The sequence below is a fragment of the Solea solea genome, chromosome 17 (genome assembly GCF_958295425.1).
Source record: "Solea solea chromosome 17, fSolSol10.1, whole genome shotgun sequence".
Lineage (NCBI taxonomy): Eukaryota > Metazoa > Chordata > Actinopteri > Pleuronectiformes > Soleidae > Solea > Solea solea.
The window spans coordinates 9203642-9222788 of NC_081150.1; the positions used below are offsets into that span (position 1 = coordinate 9203642).

A 19147-nucleotide genomic window follows, 5' to 3' on the forward strand; every position below is an offset into this window, starting at 1 on the left:
TCGGCCAGAAGTTGCTCTCACCATATGACATTGTTGACTGTGCCTATGTGGGTGTGATTTTTAGCTGCAGAGCTGCTCTCTGGTGAACACATTGACAAGAGCAGGGATATGAAATTAAAGGATTTGTTGTTTTTCCTATGGTCCTATTTTTCTTCATCGTTCCTTTGTCCATGAATCGTCTATTCTATTCTATTCTATTTCTATTCTATTCTCGTCTCCACCCCACTTGCACGATTTGAGCTTTACCTTCTCCTTTTCACCGATGGAATCGTGAATTCACATCCATTTGACCTTAAAATCTCAAAATATCTCATGAATATCATCAGTGAGTGAAGATGATGCTATATTATCGTTCCATCTAGCGCCATCAACAGGTCATAAATATAATGAGTCTACAGTATAATGACATTATTCCCAGCATCACCTGGTGCTGCTCTTGTGGGAGACGTGTGTTTAGATGCAGCCGCACAGTAACGTGTACTTTCAGTCGCGACTCAATCCATCCCTTGGCGAGGGAGAAGAAACTCCTGAGCTGCGGCTGTAAAAAAATGACATTGGAGCAAGTCCATGTATTTCTTAGAGAGCAGCCGGCTGCAGTACAGCTGGCTACATGACTTATTCAAAGCTCCCCCCTCGTCCTCTTGGGGTCGCTTTCCTGCCTTATGTCGAATTTTTCAGACCCACCCTGGAATGTATCTCCATGTCATTTTTTTATTTGTATGCAGCAGCAGCAGCAGCAGCAGCAGCAGCAGCATGTGCACTATTATTGTCCAAAAAATGCATTTCGTAGCAGGAGGTGAAGCGTGCAGCACCTTCATCCTCAAACCTCTGTCTCCTCACTGCTGCAACAGAGATATGCACACACACACACACGCAGTCCGACATGCATACACTCACAGAGGTAAGCCAGTAATTAGGGGTGCTGTAATTGTGACTTAGCATTGTAAACTGGCAGCGCAGAGTTGCCAGGGAAGGTTTGTTGACTATAGGATTATGAAAGGGAACTTAAATGGCAGTGTTTGTCCACATTCTACAGCGGTGAGAGCTGCCAGGTTTGCCATAATGGAGTTGGCTCCGACTGTAAAGTTTTAGCAGTCATCATCATTATAGTCATCATCATCATCATCATCATCATCATTGTAGCTGGAATCTGTCCGAATTTATTTCAGATTGGACAGCGGGATGTTGGACATGTGTGTGTCATGCACATGGCTTGACTTTTTTTTAAATGTTTGAAGTGTTTCCATTGTTTTCTTTTTACAAATGTTATGCAAACATCAGACTCAAGGTCATGACAAGTGAAGTCAACGTTATTCCTTGGATAAATAGCTGTTCCACACATGGGAAGTAATTAAGTTCTGGGGTTGAGATTTGTCTTATTTTTCTCATTTCACTGCTTAATGTTTAACATAAGTGTGTGTTGGGGGCCGCTGTGGTCACGGCTAAGTACTGCACAGAGTGAATGCCAGAACCAGGAGCCATGAAGACAAACCTGTTGGACAGAAAGAGTGAAATGAAACGATACCTTCAAATAGAACAAAACAAACCCCACTTACTTTTACAGTGGTTTTGAAAACATGCCGGCCAGACATCAGAGTTAGAGCCAGCGCAGCAAAACTTCCATTTTACATTCTTGGACAGTTAAAATAAACTTTAAATGGTTTAAATAAAGAGAAGTCCAAAAACCTGCTTCAGAAATATGCCTGCTCAGTGATACTGCCATGTTTTCTGGAATCCACTTTGTACTTCACTGATGTAACAGAACTTCTGTCTTTTGACATGATTTATTATTGCCCTGTCGGCTTCCTGGAAATAGTTGTATCTTTTGTTCATACGCCTGTTAATCTCTGTGTCAGACTTTAAATACCTGACTCCATCGTGATGTGACATGATGTAATCAAAACGCCAAGAACAACAATGGGAGACTTTATTGATCTGCATCCCTGACGGTGTCTCTTATTTCTTTTTCTTTTCTTTTTCTTATAAATACTGTGTATTACAAAACCACAAAACAAAGTCTCCTGGGAAATTATATCCTCTTCTGTGGCATATGAACCCTTCAAACAGGAGCAAATAAAGGGGGGTGCTGGGGGTGCTGCAGCACCCTCTACTGACAAGAAGTGGAACACAGCATGTAAAATAATAGTTTTCTTCTTTTTTTTTTATCAGAAATTGAATTTTTTTTTTAACCCTGAATTATAATTTGTTTGTCCGATAATATATTAAAACATGTTTTGAATTATGTTGAATTAGCACTCTAACGTGATGACACTTCAGCACACTCAGGTCAAAGTGTAAGGGTCTGTAATTGAGGGAGCTAAATGGAACTCGGCCATCGGTTGAGTGGACGCTTCTCACCTTCAGTGGTTCAATGTTTGCCAGCTTGACTGCACAGAGGATGGTGGTCAAGGAAGGGACACCTCGTCTTTGCCACTGGTGGCATTATTTCCTTGTTGCAGGACATGGGGAGCTCATAAGTAAAAACATTTATTTATATCAGTGACAATCATGGTCACATTTGTGTGGCGTGCCCTATCAGACTTCATGCTCTTTGCCAGTGAGTGCAGTTTGTAACACAGTGTGCTCTGCATGTAAATGTATTAACTGAAATATCAGATTTGCGACGCTGTGTGTGTGTGTGTTGGGGGGACCGATTTGTATTCCTCATGGTGTAAATGATTACATTTTAAAGTGAACAGATGTTGTATGGTTAAAGTTAGGTTTAGGATTAGGGTTAGTTTAGCGAGTAGTGGTTAGGATTATGGTTAAATTAAGTCTCCAGGAAATGAAATGAATGAAAGTCAATGTCATGTCCTCTGAAATCATGTAAACCACACTGTGTGTGTGTGTGTGTGTGTGTGTGTGTGTGTGTGCGTGCGTGCGTGCGTGTGTGTGTGTGTGTGTGTGTGTGTGAAGGGGGTCTAATGACCGGTGGTTGAAATGACAGTGTCAAGTATTTGACACAGGCTAATAGCAAAGGTAGTCTTGTAACTTTGTACAGCCATATTTCCTGAAGGTGTTGAAAATAAGGATTTTGTTCTATCCAGTGTTATGTTGTTAAACTCGAAATATGAATCTATACATAATCATACACACACACACACACACATGCATATACCATGTGTGTGCATGTTCATACTCCGTAACAGCAGGAAACACAGCATCAGATAGCAGTAAACTATATGATATTTTCTTTCTTTCCTTCTTTTTCCGATAACAATATTTCCATTCATGCCACTGCAAACATCCATCAAAGCTATGCATTGCCAGGCTTATTATTCCATTTCTATAAGACATTCTCATTTCCATATCCTTCACATGAGTGGCAGATCGGCAGAGATTTTCCCCACCCTGCTATGAAATAAACAATGGCTGCTTTTTCACGACTTCAAAGTGCTGGAGGGGGGAGAGATTGGCTGCCGAGTGGCATAAATATCAAGGTGAGAGATGGGGGGGGGGGGGTTATCAGAGATTCCCTTTCAGAATAAAATATTTCTCCCTGTGGCATCTGCTCGCCTGAGCCGAGCAGCATCCACTGTGTCATAACAGGGTCAGAGGGTCAACCGCAGGTAGTTTATTGTCTTTTAATGAGTTTTATGACTCTGATACTCAATATCTCTGCCTTCCATATTTATCACCATCTTTGCTGATGTGCGTTTGACCGAACGTACACTCCAAACTTTTCACACACTGCGCCACACACTTTTGAATGCCATGGCGTTTTGGAACCAGCATGGCAAAAGGGCAAAAAAAGTAAACAATATGATATCAGAACAGCCTCATGACACACGCGTAAACTTGCCGAGTCCAGTGGAAAGGATTCAGTTCCCAGTGTGATTCACAAGTTCCAGGCACTGGAGACAAGGTCGGCTATAACTGACGTGACTCCGGATGCCAGTCATTCACAAAGGTGTGGGTCACTCAGGCAGCAGTCATGTGGCGCTGTGACTTCTGAGTGGAATATTTATTTGGATCTGATCCACTGTCTATCATAGGTCAGATAATCCCCTGCTGCCCCCATGTGGTCGTGGGGCAAGTGGAAATGACCTTGAAAGTTGGGTCACTGAATGTTTGAGTAGTAGTATTGTTTCAAAACAATATATAAAAAGTGTTATTATTATTATTATTATTATTGAATAACACTACAACTACAGGGCTAACTGGTGTTCCTTATCGTTGCCCTAATGCCACCTCATATTCATACATACATACTGTATTTGCATAATCATTTTCATCTAAAGGCAAGACAAATATTTAAATTTGAGCAAAATGACGTCGCATTGATAACATCCTGTGACCTTGTTAATTATTCACGTGAGTGCTTACACTCTTCAGCCGAGCAGCGGGCTACAGTAAATCTGATTGTGTACCTGTGTGACATAACGGTGCCATAAGTCACGCTCGGCGTCGTACGTGACAACGTTCACACTTGATCCCGAAAATCTCTCCTGACATGGCGACACAGAGCAGGGGACTTTGACGTCACATTTTCTTTCTTTCTTTCTTTCTTTTTTTTTTTTTGACAAGCAGCTCTTTTCTTCGCCACACACAAAGCCCCGACTGTGCTCATAATGGACTGATCGAGCAGCTGCTCACATGTCAGCTCCAAGACTGTGAACCACGCTGGCTGGTGAAAAAGGGCCCCCCCGCGCGGCAGGTGGTAACGGTGGATGTGGCCTAAGAGGCACAGGTGGATTCCCAAGTGCAGGTGCACACCAGGCCCCAGGAGAGCTGGAAGGACTCTGATCAGGCTGTGCCAGTACAGCAGCTGCTTCCTGCACCCTGAACTCTGTTTCTCACTTGCACTGCAACTAAGCAATTATGACCAAGATTACAGATTACAAGCAGCAGCAGCAGCGGCGGCGTACTCTTCCTGCATCTGTCTGTTTTTTAGACGTCTTCTTACAGACTTTCATAGCATGCAACTCTGACTCCACACTCATGCACGCGCGCAGTGTGTACACAGACCATGAACACTCAAAGTCAGGCCATTTCCATTAGACTCAACTGTGCCCAGTCCCTTGGAGTTAATGTTTAGACGCTCTATGCCTGCTGAGATACGCGGTGAGCCCTGGGGGGGGGGGGCGCAGGGCTGAAGGTCAGCCCCACATGTGCTGTTTGATCTTTTCCAGTCAACGGCGAGTGAAATAACATGGATTTAAGGACCCGCGGGGGTGGGGTGGCTGGGGTGGGTTTCTGTGATTGGGGCGGGTGAGGGTTTTTACGTAAAGGAGACACAATCACCTCGGGAAATATAGGTCGACCAGAAAGAGGGAAAGTGGTAACATGTTGGGATGTATCCACCAAGATGGGATACTCAGGTGTGCCCAAACGTGTGTGCACTTGTGTTTGTTACGTTTTCACGACCTTTTCTGGCATAAACACTGACCTTGTCCGGACCAGTCTTCCTTATGGAGACCAAAACCTGGTCCTAACGAGGCAGAACCTAATTTCTGAGGAAGTTTTGAATTGTGGTTAGGTTAAGGTTAGGGTTAGACATTAACTGGTTATAGTTTTATGTTTAGGCTTAAGACTTTATTTAGGCTGTTCAAATGAATTTAAGTCCATGTGGTTTTCTAAGAAGACTAGCTGTGTGTGTGTCTGTGTGTGTGTGTGTGTGTGTGTGAGTGAGCGAGAGAGAGAGAGAGAGAGTGCTATTTTCCATTCACTTTCACAAGAACTGTTGCCAAGCAGCAGAGTAATAGACGCCTTTATTGTTGTTAACAACGTATCCACTAAATAAACAACAGCGCTTCATTGTTTCCAGTCCACTTCATAATACCTAGGTGTTCCTGTAGGGATATTTTTGTTATCGGAATTAAAAAGAAGACATTAAAATACTATTGATTGTGGCACATGTTGTAGTTCAGCATCAACAGTCTGTCATAAAATCTGAGAATTTTTTTTTTATTGTAGCTGCAGTCCTTTTATTGACATGTAAAAAAAAAAAAGAGAGAGTTGGTGCTCATGATAGCAGATTGTGAGCTGCTATGTGTGTGCTTTGGCACAGTGATGCTTTCTATATTGTACTTTATTGGAAATGCTTATTTATTATTTATTATCTTTACTGTCTTTGCTGCTGTGACGAGCTTATCTTATCTTATTTTAGAGATAAATGCAAGCATAGCATAACATGTTCATATATGTATATACTATGCACTCACACGTTTAGCAAATACGCAACCTGCACTTTCTGCCACGACGGATTGTCATTCGTTATGTCGTTTGCAACATTTGCGCCTTGTTTGTCTCCCAGATGCCAGCATTATAACGCGGTAACGCTCAGCCGGTACCATGCTCACCATCTTCCTTTGGCGTGTTAACATGCTGACATTTGCTAATTTGCACAAAACAAAAAGTACAGCTAGGGGTAATACGGATTAGCCAACGCAGCAGATTTACACTGTGGGTATAAGCCATAATTGGGCAGCTACATCAGGTGGAATTAGTCCCTTTCCACTCTGGCCTTTCAAAATCCCAACTCCAACAGGAGTCCGACCTCTGAGCTCATAACCTTTTCAGGCAAAATGACACATTTTGACAAAGACTTAAATCTCTGTACTGTTCGTGGCCCGTTCTTTGCACAGAATCAGCCGTTTTAATGACAGCACGAGGCCTAAAGGTCATTTAAAGTCAGTCAATTAATGAATCATCTGGGAACCAAATGAGCGTCTGAACAAAGTTAATTAGCCTAGCACTGGCCAATAGTGAATCAGCAGCGTGATAAACAATGACCTTTTCCTCAGGAGACTAAAGCAGTTCATCACAGAGCTACTGTACAAACAAGTGACAGCTTGATGGACAGTGAGACTAAAGTGGTCTTAATGACAGCCTAGCCAGCCGAGAGGGATGAGATGACAACTTTTAATGTCAGCGGCAACAATGAGCGCAGCAGCACAGAAAGGAAAGCCTAAACGCTGACAGAGGCAAACAAAAATAGAAACAGAAAATCATGCACGCGGATATATATTCACAGACCAATGTCAAGGTTACGAGAAGAATCGTTGACCGATCACGTCTCCATTTAGGCTGGCTGCCCCCACACATTAACCCCATTTTGCAGACTAATCTTCCGGCATCATGCTGTGCTTCATTATGAGCGTTTCACCAAAAATAGATGCACTATCAGCAGTGGCTCATATGGCACCTAACAAGTTGTTGCGGTGTGAACACGTATCGTATATCTGCTGGAAATCCAACATGCCTCTAATAGTGTGACTCCCAGCACATGCGCGCACACACACACGCACACACACCAACACAAATACACACTTGCCAAAGAACTCCACCTGCTCTTCTCTTCCCAGTCCTTTGCAGCCATTCTTCACCAAGCCAATTCAGACCAGATCCTGCTGATGTGTTGGCTCTGCTCTGCCCCAGCCAGTGAAAGGGAAGATGAGGTTTTGTTCCGTTGCCCAGAAAGACTTGTGACGAGGAAACCTCAGGCGAGGAATAGGGTGGATCAAAAAAAAATACAGTGAGGGACACACACGCACACACACACATACACATTCTTGTGCAGCATTCTTTGTGAGGACACTCATATTCCCTTATAAACCCTAACCATCACAACTAATGCTTAACCCTATAACTCTTAACCCTTAAAGGGCTCTTTTAAAGTTGTGAGGACCAGCCGAAATGTCCTCACAAGGTCATAATGTCCTTACAATGATATGTTTGTGGACTCACAGCCTACTAAGGACATGCACGCACACACAGACACAGGTTTGTGCGGGACATTGCGTTGACTTCCATTCATTTGGACAGCCTAAACAAAGCATTACACCTAACCATAACCACAATTTACATTACCGCTAACCTTAACCAGGGCCTCAGACATGAGGTTCCACCTCATTAGGCTTTGTTCCCAATGAGGACTACTGGCCCTGACAAGGTCAGTGTTAATGACAGAAAAAGGTCCTAAATTGGCAGCAACAATGAGCTCTCTCTCTCTTTTTTTCTCTCTCTCTCTCACACACACACACACATACAGACAGATGAAAGTAGTCCTACAGGAGGGTATACGTGGTCACAGTGACCCATGGGATCCAGGATGTGCACCGGGGGGAGCAGAGAGCGAAATGCAAAGACAAAGAAAAGAAACCCGGGATGTGTGAATCTCTTTATGGTGCAAATGTGTGCGCACAAAGTCAGGGGAGATACAGAGTTGAAGGGAAAGAATGAGATCATGACAGGAGGGTATGTGTGTGTGGTAAAAGTGAGAGAGAGAGAGAAAGACCGACACAGAGAGAGAGAGAGAGAGAGAGTTGGCTACAGTCTGCCTTTGACCCACACTAGCTGCCAGTAAGCAGGCAGCTGACAGCCTGGCCTGTTGCCATGCGAACCCAAACGCCTCAGCAACGTGCAGGCTGCCTCGTACACAGCAGCGTCGTGGAAACAGTTACCAGGCATGTCTGTTTTACTGAGTCAACAGCAGCCACTGGTGGACAAACCCAGACATTCATTCATAAAAACTGTAACCACAGATGAGGTGTCATAAAAATTTAGTGTGAGGGGCATCAAAGTCTGGAGGAATAAGCTGCTCTCCCGGGAGAGTCCTCTGCACTGATGCCATGTGAAGTTAATGAAATGATCTTTACAGCACAGTGTTGCCATCATCCAAATCCTTTTGCTATATGTCTGTCTGCGCCAGTGTGCTGTATTATGTACATGTCCTCACTCCAGCTGAAACAACAGCGTCTCCACACAGCCAGCAGGACATCCTCTGCTGTAATAGCATCCAGGGCAGAAAAAGGACAGAACAACCTCCACAAGGTGTCAAAAAGTCAGGAACCAAAATCAATTTAATGCCCCGGTACATTTGGATTAAAGGGGAGAGTAGATCAAACAATGAATTAGCAGCAAGCCTGCTGTCCTTTGCTGGGTGGGTCATCGAGTCCAAATGAGTCATGAGTCCAAAAGAAGAAATGCAAGCCAATGAGGCCAGAAAGTACGTATTAGTCTTTTACAAATGCATGAGTCTGTGAAAAAAGGACGTCAATGCCGCGTTGCAAAAGTGCAGTGGCAACAGAAAAATCCCTTTTAAGTAATACCATAATACCATGCAGACTTTCCATGTTTGCATAAAATAAAACTGTCCAATATGGACTCATGCAATTACTAAACCAGTGGCTTAAATAATAAAGCGGGGAGTTTAGACCAGAAGGTTAAGGTGGACTTTTAGTTTTATAAAAAGTTGCTAACTCTGACATAGGGAGAAAAAAAAAGTGCGGGAAAAGGTGGAAAATCATGTTTAAGGATATTTTATGAAACAAGCTATATATAATAATAAAAACACATGCATATTTCTTCAGACTGAGTAAATAAAATGTGTAAATAATCAGTCTGTAAAGGTGTCAATGAACCGATCACGCCTTCCAGGCTACCTGTCGACTCGGGCTCCAAACCTTTTAGTCACGTTATGAGTCAGCAGCCACGCAGACAGACAGACAGACAACACCAGATGCCACCAGGATGATGTCACCAGCATGGACAAGGGGAGCACAGTGGCATTGTTGGCAGTGCATAAGAAAATGTGTTCGTAGGCTTTTGCGTTGTGTCAGAAAGAAAACTGCAGTTTTCTGTGATGATGCGGCGACGTGACATGTCCGCAAAGACACAGAAGAAGTGCTGCTCAATGACTTCTTTTCTCTTTCTGTATCAGCAGCAACTCCCAGGGGGTGTTTGAGTGCGTTGCTTCCTTAGAGAGTATGCACATATTCTGACCTATATGAAAAAGCTCTGTTTGTATCTTAACAGATAACCCCCCCCCCAGTGCAGCTGCATGTGTTCAATCCCCAATTCATGTGAATTGAATTTTTAGAGGCACAAAGTGTGACTATACCAGCATGACAGCAACGCCTCTGTTGGTCAAAAGTGAGGGGGAAGAATCAACCGAACTGATTTAGAGGTGTGATTTTGGTGGTGGTGGTGGTGGTGGGGGGGCGTGGGGGGTGCAGTTGGCCAGTGGCACAAAAGACGAGTATGGCAACTGTGCCTCTGCAGCTGCGGGCGTATGTGAGCACTGGCAGGAACACTCTCCGCTCATCGTCTCAAGCCCGCCCTGACTTGTTCCCTCACCCTCTCTCTCATGTCTCCCCCGCACACGCCTCGTCTCTATCACAACTCCCTCTTCTCTCCTTCATCATGTTACCAAATGGCGTTGACCTTGACATTGAGAGATGCGTCGTGATCGCACAGCCAACGGATATCTGAGACAACTGAAAGGGAAAGACAGTGATGTATTTTCACACACACACACACACACACACACACAGAGCCAGTCTGGCCCAAAATGACCTGCTTGGGTGTGTTTGTCACTGAGAGTCATACATGCGCACATCATGCCAACACACACCCATGGGACTACTTCACTATATTGAGTGAGTGCAAACACAGGGCAACCAGGCCAAGGTCAGAGGTGCTACTATATGCCCAGTAGAATGAGAGGAGGAGGAGGAGGAGGGCGATGAAGAAAGAACGACGGGAGGAGTGAAGATGAGAAGGCAGTCTGAATGAAACTGTGAAACGTGAGAAAACGATGGGAAAGAAGAACACATCGCTGTACATGAGTTCACACATTCTGTTGTACCTGCGGGGGAAAATGGGGGAGGATGATGACAGAGGAGACACAATCATAACAGAGATAAAGGAGTGAGACAAATGGGCCGACTGTCCTTGTGCTGTTCAGCAGGTGCATTTCTTGGCAGGGTTTTGGGACAGGAAGGCCCGCGTTGCCACGTCTGTACAAACAGAAGAGCAGTGCTGACCTCTGCTGGCACAATGTGTCTGTGTCTGCCAGTTTAAATCTTTTAACAGGCACACTGTTGTTATTTTGTTGGGCTACAACAATGACAATTAAGTTCCATTATCTATGATGAAATATGTGATGCTTGTGATGTCTCATTAACAAAACAAGATCTTCATATTTATACCTTAAAAAACACACCACTAATCGTTCCTCAAACAGCACTAAGCCATTTTAAGCAAAGGTTAATCACTGATTTACCTACTAGTAGTCGGCATCTCTAATTCCCCCCGCGCAGTATGAGAGAGTGAAGTGAAACCATGAATTGAACAACATTCCATAACCGTTTCTGGTTTTAAAAGCAGAACTTAAACCTCTTTAGATGAATACAGTGATATAGTGAAATAGCACAACACAGCTGAACTGATGTCGTGCAGCTTCTTCATCAGGTTTACTCATTCATAAACATTCATTATTATATTCCTAATTTTGTGTCCACAGTAGGATCGTTGATGTCATTTCTGACGAGCGACGCTGTTGCAAGACTGTTACAGCAGCACACTGGTGGTTCTGAGAACAATTATTGTCCAATTATGTTTTAAGGGCAGTGAAATGCTTCAAAACATACCAAGACAGTTTCTTCACTGGAAAAAAACACACCATTTTATTCCACTAAAGACATTCATTGACTCATTTCTTTTTCATTTCTTAAACACAAACGTTAAAATTGACCTGAGCAGCGCAATGTCAGAATCTTGACAGAATAAAACATGTATCCTTAAAAACAAAAGCAATGTGCTTAAAAAAAAAAAAAAAAGTTGCATCCATTGGCCTTTGATAGACTTCAATGTTTTTGGAACAACAAAATAGAGCAACATGTGTCCCATATCAACTTCTTCATTTGACTCACGTTGCAGTGCAGAATTAGAGAGAGAGAGAGGAATCACTGACAATTTCAGTATTTTACACTGCTGTCATTGGACCTTAAGGGGGTTCATTGACAAACACATCCTTCCAGCACCAGATCAGAGACAATTATAAGAGGAAGTTAAGACAGTGGGAGGTCAGAGGATGAAAGAAGGAATGGCTTTTCCTTCATCACGGCTTCGGCCGCCTTTGTAGAACTGGCGGAGATGACGTTTGGCCGGAGAGGAGAGATACCACATGACCACACCGGAGGGGTTCACTGACACCACGAAGTCAGTGGAGTCTTTCAGCATCACAGTCTTCTCAGCGAATACATCAAAGGCCTGAAGAGGAGTAGAAATAATATGTATTAAGATGAGCTTTATTTGGTTTGATTTGATCAGGTCAGGACCGAGACAACCACACAAATGAAAGCGACTACTAACAATAGCCAGAAAACATCAAATGGCAAAGCTTTTAAACAATAAAAGGAAATGTACACATTTACATTAAAAGTTCAGTACCTGAAACTGGCCTTTAATTTCAGAGAGAGAGAGCTCTGATTTAAACTTATTTGTATGAGTCAGCAAGACCGATGTATGTATTATAAAGTTAACATTATGGCAGTTAAACTTAACTTAAACTTAAGCTTGACTCTGAGATTGAGTAAGATAGTATCTGTCGTTTCTTTGAGACCAAACCTTGTAGCTGCCAGTCGGGTAGTTGAGTTTGCTGAGGGACGTCTGGTAGCGGAAGGGCATGTCCTTTCGACGACTGAAGAACACCAGAGCGCTGGCGTTGCTTGACAGGGGGCGCCAGAACACCTCAATGCCATTTTTCTCCTGGCGGGACAAAATGGTTGAGACAACGTGAGTGTCTAATGATTTAAAAATGTGGAGTTTTACCCTGAGCAGTTGAAAGAAGATGCTAAATAAAGTGCATCACCTTTACGATCCGTCTTCCCTGAATGCCCATAGGGTCCTGGTTGATGGTGATGGCCATTTTGTTTTGCAGGATGCTGCGGGCCCCGCTGCTGATGGTGCGAAGGTCATTGGACATGAACAGCGGAGCAGCCATGATTGCCCACAGAGCCATCTGAGCACGAGACTGGTCCATGCTGAGGCCAAAGTCGCCTATTAACAGCTTATCAGACAACAGAGACATGAGATGGCAGCATCTCAGTTCAAATAATAGCCAACCTTTCCAACTGACCGACAGTAAACACATAAATGTGGAGTATTCAGTCAGTTAAACAGACCATGTCGGGGTCGTTCCATCTTCCAGGTCCTGCTACAGGTATGAGGACTTCCTGGTTATTAAAGAACCAGTCAATAACGTTCAGGACGCTGTCCCAGGAGTCCTGGATGTCGCCATAGTTACGCCACAGGTTGCAGATCTTGCCCAACTGCGTGTAGTTTACCTGGAATGGAAAAGTCCAAAAAAAAGCTCAGATTACAGATATGAAATATTTTTCACTTCAAAATTCACATTCAGATTATACCTTCGGGGGCAGACCTCCCTGGTAGGCGGGCCAGCTGCAGGAGTAGCCAATGGGGCGACCCGTCGCATTCAAAGCCTCTGACATAAGAGGGTAACCTGTCCATGAGAGAATTGTGTATCAACTGTGATCGAATCAAAGAAAAAAAGTCTCCGTAACAACGACGATAAAAATCCCTTCAGCGCTTACCCTGCTCCTGCTCTGTGACATTAGAATAACAGCCGTCGTATTTTAACATATCCACCTCCCAGTCTGCGAAGGTCTGAGCATCGATCTTGATCTTGTCCAGCGGGGTGCCAGGGTAGCCCCCGCAGGTGTGCGTGCCCATGTCCCCATAGATCCCCAGCTTGAGTCCTCTGTCGTGCACGTAGCGAGCCAGCTTGTGGATGCCTCCCGGGAATCTGAGGTAAGAATGATGACATGTTAAACTGGCAAACCAGCGCGCACCATGAAATCAACTGATTACGGAGGTACCACAATTGTTGCATGTTAACAGTTCTACTGTTTATTTGAATATTTCATTGTGTGAAGCTCTAGCTCATGAAAGCCTACAGTTGTTTATTCATGAAAATAACAATTGTGGGATTATTTTTTTTTGCTGAGCACGTATTTTTCACTTCCACTTGGTTTTATCACACGTATGCTGATGCTGCACTGAACACAGGCTGATGCAGCGACGCTGCACAAAAATTTAAACCACCAGTAAATGTTTTTGTGTTGGTCATATGATTGCATGACTGTCACACCCTCAACTGTTTATTTGACTTGACATGTATAGCAATGACTGATGAGTGTTTGCACAGAGGAGCAAGAGGCGTCGGAGTGTGTGTGCATGTTTGGGCGTAGGTATGTATGCACACCATACCTTTTCGGGTCAGACTGCAGCCGTCCCTCCTTATCTCTGTCCATGGAGGACCAGCAGTCGTCTATATTCACATAGACGTAGCCAAGTTCCCTCCAGCCGTCCTCTGCGAGTCTGTCTGCCATGTCAATGAACAGATTCTCACTGGAAGAAAGACGGAAACGTCTCGTTAGAAACTGGCCCGAGTATTTCCTTTAGTAAAATATTTCTTCCTCAATGATGACACTGCTGTATTTAATGTGGTGTTTGTGTTAAAATAGATGACGATTCTTAGATTAAACTCACTTTTGAGATTGATCAATGGTGTGGGATTAGATCAAGTAGAAATAAGCATATCTAAATTATTCAAAATTAACATTTTTTCAAAGAGAAATCTGATGCCAACTGACAAATTCACATTGTTAGGTGTGCATGCTTTCTGTTGTTGCCACACAACTGGTTTGGCTGTCAGAGCTCCACGCCCACTTTACACTATAGCAGAAAATACAGGGACAACATTTCTCATTACATATATACCTCAAATTCATTTTCAATCCTCTTAGATGACTTCAGTCGAGTACGTGCAGCTGACTACAGCCAGATGACTGAAAACCTTACACTGCTAATTTAAATATTTTAAGATTACTTCTCACGGAATAAAACTTAATCCACACCTTGAAATGGAAAAGCTACTCTGAATATGTATATGCATCATTTTAGACGAGGTATCATAGTATTTTTACTAAAAGCAAGATTCAATACATTATAGCTTAAGCTTGAGTGAGATTGTCTAATCTTCACATTATGTTATGCCTTACCTGATGCAGTTCTTGGGGTCATGTTCACAGTCAACATCACAGCGAAATCGTTCCCACGCCAACCAGCCCATGGGAGGGGTCTTCATCAGTCCATTGTCGAGGGCCACGATGGTCAGCGGTAGCGCCGAAGCAAACAGAAGCACCGCCACATGCATTCCTGCTGAGGAGACAAACATTACAGTAAATCAAGCGAATGAAGGTGAAACACACTGGTTATACCTGCCCTGTACGACATCACCTGCAGCAAGTTCAGCCAACCACCTCCTGGGATGTGCTGTACTGCAATGTGCACTGGGTACTTTAAAAGCCACCTTGTGTACATGCGACAGGGTGAGTCAGGTGAAACCTCCTGAGTCTCATATGACTGGGTGTGACTTCACACAGTCCTGTTATGTCCCTGTTGTGTCTAAATCAACTCAGTGCTTATAAAAGGATAGTAAGAGAATCACACAACTGCATTATGATTGTTGCTAAAATTAATATTTTAAGGAGGAATGATGATATGCCTTTGTACAAGTCCTAGTATGTATATCGTGTATGTGAGCATGTAGGGGTAAAGATAGTGTGGTGCATGTAGCTTATGAAAAATACCTTTTATTATTTTGAAGCCTACATATTTGTAGGCTACGTCCCAATACGCTGGAAATATTTCAATACATCTCAACATACAGGTGGACACTGTTTCTTGGAGCTCATGATAAGTTTTCTTTCTTTCTACCTTTTTTTTTTCCACACACGAATACAAAAAGAAAGGGAAAAAAATGGTAGTTTTGTCAACAGTCAAAGGTCATTTCTGCAGTTTCTACAATCATGTCAGGATATCGATATAAAATCAATACATTGCGCAGCCTTAGTGTGGTGTTGATATTAAGTTGTAAACATCTACTCAGTGGTTGTTGTTGTGTATTACCTTTTTCTCGTATTTGAATTTAGTTTTTTGTAACAGTTACTGTTATTTTGCTGCTTGTTTATGTAACTGATCATTTATAAATGATGTTCACACAACATGGCAACCTTTGGAACGTACATGCGTTGCCTATTAAAAACAATCTACCATCACCTTTCACAGTTAGGTTTATAGAAGTCAGTAGATGGACGACATATACTATAAACAACTGCCCAAATAAACTGAAAATATTCAAACAATAAACGGTGTGAAAAGACAAACTTACTGAAACTCAACGGCTCAAATGCGAAGCTAAACGAGGAAAGGAGGAGGAGGTCGCGTCCTGCACGTCAAATCTGTGCTGTTTTGGTCGCTACTTTAAATAAACCGCATGAACTAAACTGAAGACCGTCATCGACTACAGAATGTCGCGTGAAGCCGGAAGTAACTGTCATGTGAGACACGATCAGCTGACCTCAGACCAGGAAGCTGAGGAGGAGGAAAGTCCCAAGCATCCATGGTCCAAAGGCTGCGAACCGTGTATTATTTATACTTTATTTAGCAGGTATTATCCATTTATAATGTCACTTCGCAAGGGTTGCCAGGTAATAATAATAACAACATTAATGAAAATTATTATTATTATTATTGTTGTTATTATACTTGTTTACTCTATGTGTTTTTTAATGTAGAGATCCCCACAGTAAAATGTCAAATAACTATGAGCAAAATGTAAACGTAAGCTGTTTCTAATTAATAATAAACATACTAACAGGGACAGTAGTAGTCAAGGTTTAACTCTGACACTCTCCATAATGTTCTGGTTCTGGTTGGCTCTGCCCTCTGCAGGTTTAATATGACATCAACCAGGAAAAGGTGGAGCTTCACGCTCACACGCTGAGAGCCATGGCAGAAACAAGCCTAGGTAAGATCACCTCAGGAAGACACAGCAAATAAAAGATTAAGCATTTAACTGTTTAACAAACATGTTTACTGTAAGTAGAGGGACTGTGTCCTGACATGTCTGTTTCTGTTTGTGTAATTCAGACAGACTTTCTGGTTGTAGGTTTCAGCATATACACCTTGTCGGGAAGTTTCACTTTCTTGTTAAAGTGACAGCTGCAGAAAACAGTCACGGCATGGTGGACACATTTTTCAGATAATTGTCATGAAAGTAGCAAAAGCCCCACATTAAAAAGACCTGCACTCATGTCTTTTGTAAATATACAAATCTCAGTTCAGCTCAGTTGTTGTGGTTTAGGCATAAAAACAATAAAAACATCATCCATGAGCATGGTTCTGGTTATTAAACCAGCCTTTCTCTCTTCTTAACTCACCAATAAATGCATAAATAAAACCGTTGCTAGAAATATGTTAGGACTAAAGTGAACTGTATTTATATTATTGTTATAGTTGCTTTCAACCAGCTTTGAATTGAAATACTTGACTTGAATCCTCATGTCTTCATCCCTCACAGATGCCTATAGTGTGGCAACAACACTCCTAAAAAGTGCCGTGGCAGGTTTTGCGTTTGGAGAGGCTGCGTTAATTACACTTAAGCCTGCACTGATGGAAGATGTGGTTCTGCTGAATGCTGCAGCTCGGGCTGCTGGTCGAGCCAGTTCTACGGGTGTCGGAGTTGTGACCTCGTGCCTCATGTTCACCTCGGTGCTAATTTCCCTGGGAAGCGGTTTCCTCTTTGCCGCCGTGGTGATGAAGCTGTCGGCCAAAGTCGGAGGGAGGTTGCTGTGGTGGGCAGAGGCCACAGCAGGAGCCTCTGTTGTGGTGGGTGCTGTCACTACTGGAGTGTTAGTGGGCATCCTTCCACCGTGGATCTACTTTGCAGGCCAAGCTATTCTCGTCCTCGCCGTCTACTCATGCTCTAATATCAACGACATGACCACAGCTCTATTAATTATCTTCACCACTCTGTATCTCAGTGTCACATACGGAAGGATGGGTGTTTTAGTTGGACTCTTTTTTATGGGATTGACTATCAGTGCCCTCTGTGCTCTACGGAAAGCCCTGACAGAGAGGATGGCACATAGACCAAAAGCTGAAACAAGGTGCCAGCTGTTAGAGAGGATAGTCTTCTACTGTGTTTTTGTGGGGATACTGGGGTTTTCAGTGGGTTTAGTAGCAGGTGAGGCAAACGATGGGTCAGAGGCAGAGGTGGTATTGATGCTGCAGTCAGTCCTCTGGGTGGTATTTCTCTCTGCAGGGCTACTAGGAGGTGGACTGGGAACAGTGGCCATGGTTGGAGTGGGAACAGAAGTGGCTGGAAAGGTTGCCATGGGAGCTGCTATAATATCATCTGTGTCTTTGAGAATTATCCTCCAGTCGAGCTCTACCCTTGAGGCCCGTGGCAACATAGGGGGAACTTTAGGAGCAGCAGCAGCAGCGGGGGTGTCACTCGGAGCTGCAAGTGTCGCAGCAAAGCAGTCATTTGGGTCAAGGCGATCCACGTTACTAGTTTTATGTGCTGTTGTTGTTGGTGTGATACTGGCCGTGCAAGGTGTAGCACTGAAGGCAACTCCACTGACAACATGTGAACTTCTGACCGTCACTTTTGTTGCAGTAGGGACATTTGTTCTGGGCGCACCAAAGAGCCCATTCCACACTCATGTGAATCTTCAAAGGGGTCTTCTCACGGGGCCAGATCTAATAAAAGCGATCGGCATGGAGACTGTCACCGCAGCAGCAGCACCTATTGGAGCCGGGGCACTTGGGGCTGCAGTGTTAGGCACCGCAGCCCTGGGGAGACTGGGGAGTGTGGGAGTTCTGGTGGCTATACTGTTGGCGTGTGGAAGCACTCTGAGTGGCAGGATAGGAAAATCACAACCAACAGCAAGTGCTCACAGAGACTGACGGACATTTTACATCCTTCTCTCCTGGTCATTACATTTATGAATGCAGGAAAATTTTATTTTTATTTTTTGCAAACCCTATTTTCCCTATGTTGATGCCATTCTTACATCATACAGCTTCTTTTTTTTTTCTTCTCAAAATAGAGTAAAACTATTTTGCTGAATTCACCAATACAATAATGTATGGTTTCTCTATGTTCATTACACACAGTAATGTGTCCGGTATGTTATCATCAAAACTGTGACTGTGTTGTTTTCATCATCCAAATCCTTCCTTCATGCTTCTGACTTTCCCTCTGATGAACACTGGGAACAGAAAATGAATAAATCACTAAAAGACAAAATAATAAGTAAACAAAAAGTGATGACTATCGCTTTAATTAGATTAAATTGAGCCAATTATCGGATGCACTTATTAATCACAATCCACAGTTTCATAAATATGTGTTAATGTGTTGAATAAACATGAATAAACAACACAGATACATTGATGGCCGTGTTAATGTGTTGACTTTTTTTTCACAGAGTAGCTGTAATTATGTCTTTCCTTCACTTCTTCTCACATCGCTGCCCCATTTCCCAAG

The 19147-nt window shown here is 43.3% G+C and overlaps 2 protein-coding genes across 6 annotated transcripts; one reads left to right on the forward strand and one right to left on the reverse strand.

The window, feature by feature from the left end:
- Window positions 1-11383: 11383 nt before the first annotated feature.
- On the reverse strand, window positions 11384-16124 carry naga (N-acetylgalactosaminidase, alpha). Of its 4 annotated transcripts, none has more exons than XM_058613930.1 (9): window positions 15983-16124; window positions 14811-14970; window positions 14017-14157; window positions 13341-13552; window positions 13155-13249; window positions 12912-13073; window positions 12599-12796; window positions 12355-12495; window positions 11384-11997 (listed from the first exon to the last, which is right to left on the reverse strand). In XM_058613930.1, the coding sequence occupies exons 2-9, from the start codon at window positions 14963-14965 to the stop codon at window positions 11812-11814; spliced, it is 1290 nt and encodes a 429-aa protein (XP_058469913.1). In that variant the 5' UTR covers window positions 14966-14970; window positions 15983-16124; the 3' UTR covers window positions 11384-11811. The 4 variants fall into 4 exon arrangements, with proteins under 4 accessions (XP_058469913.1, XP_058469914.1, XP_058469915.1 ...); XM_058613931.1 differs by having other exon boundaries at window positions 14811-14967; window positions 15983-16119; XM_058613932.1 differs by lacking the exon at window positions 15983-16124 and adding an exon at window positions 15049-15123 and having other exon boundaries at window positions 14811-14967.
- Window positions 16125-16180: 56 nt separating this feature from the next.
- LOC131443875 (uncharacterized) lies at window positions 16181-19054 on the forward strand. Of its 2 annotated transcripts, none has more exons than XM_058613929.1 (3): window positions 16181-16261; window positions 16546-16621; window positions 17174-19054. In XM_058613929.1, exons 2-3 carry the CDS (start codon window positions 16603-16605, stop codon window positions 18562-18564), a joined length of 1410 nt encoding a protein of 469 aa, XP_058469912.1. In that variant the 5' UTR covers window positions 16181-16261; window positions 16546-16602; the 3' UTR covers window positions 18565-19054. The 2 variants fall into 2 exon arrangements, with proteins under 2 accessions (XP_058469912.1, XP_058469911.1); XM_058613928.1 differs by having other exon boundaries at window positions 16183-16301.
- Window positions 19055-19147: the final 93 nt, after the last annotated feature.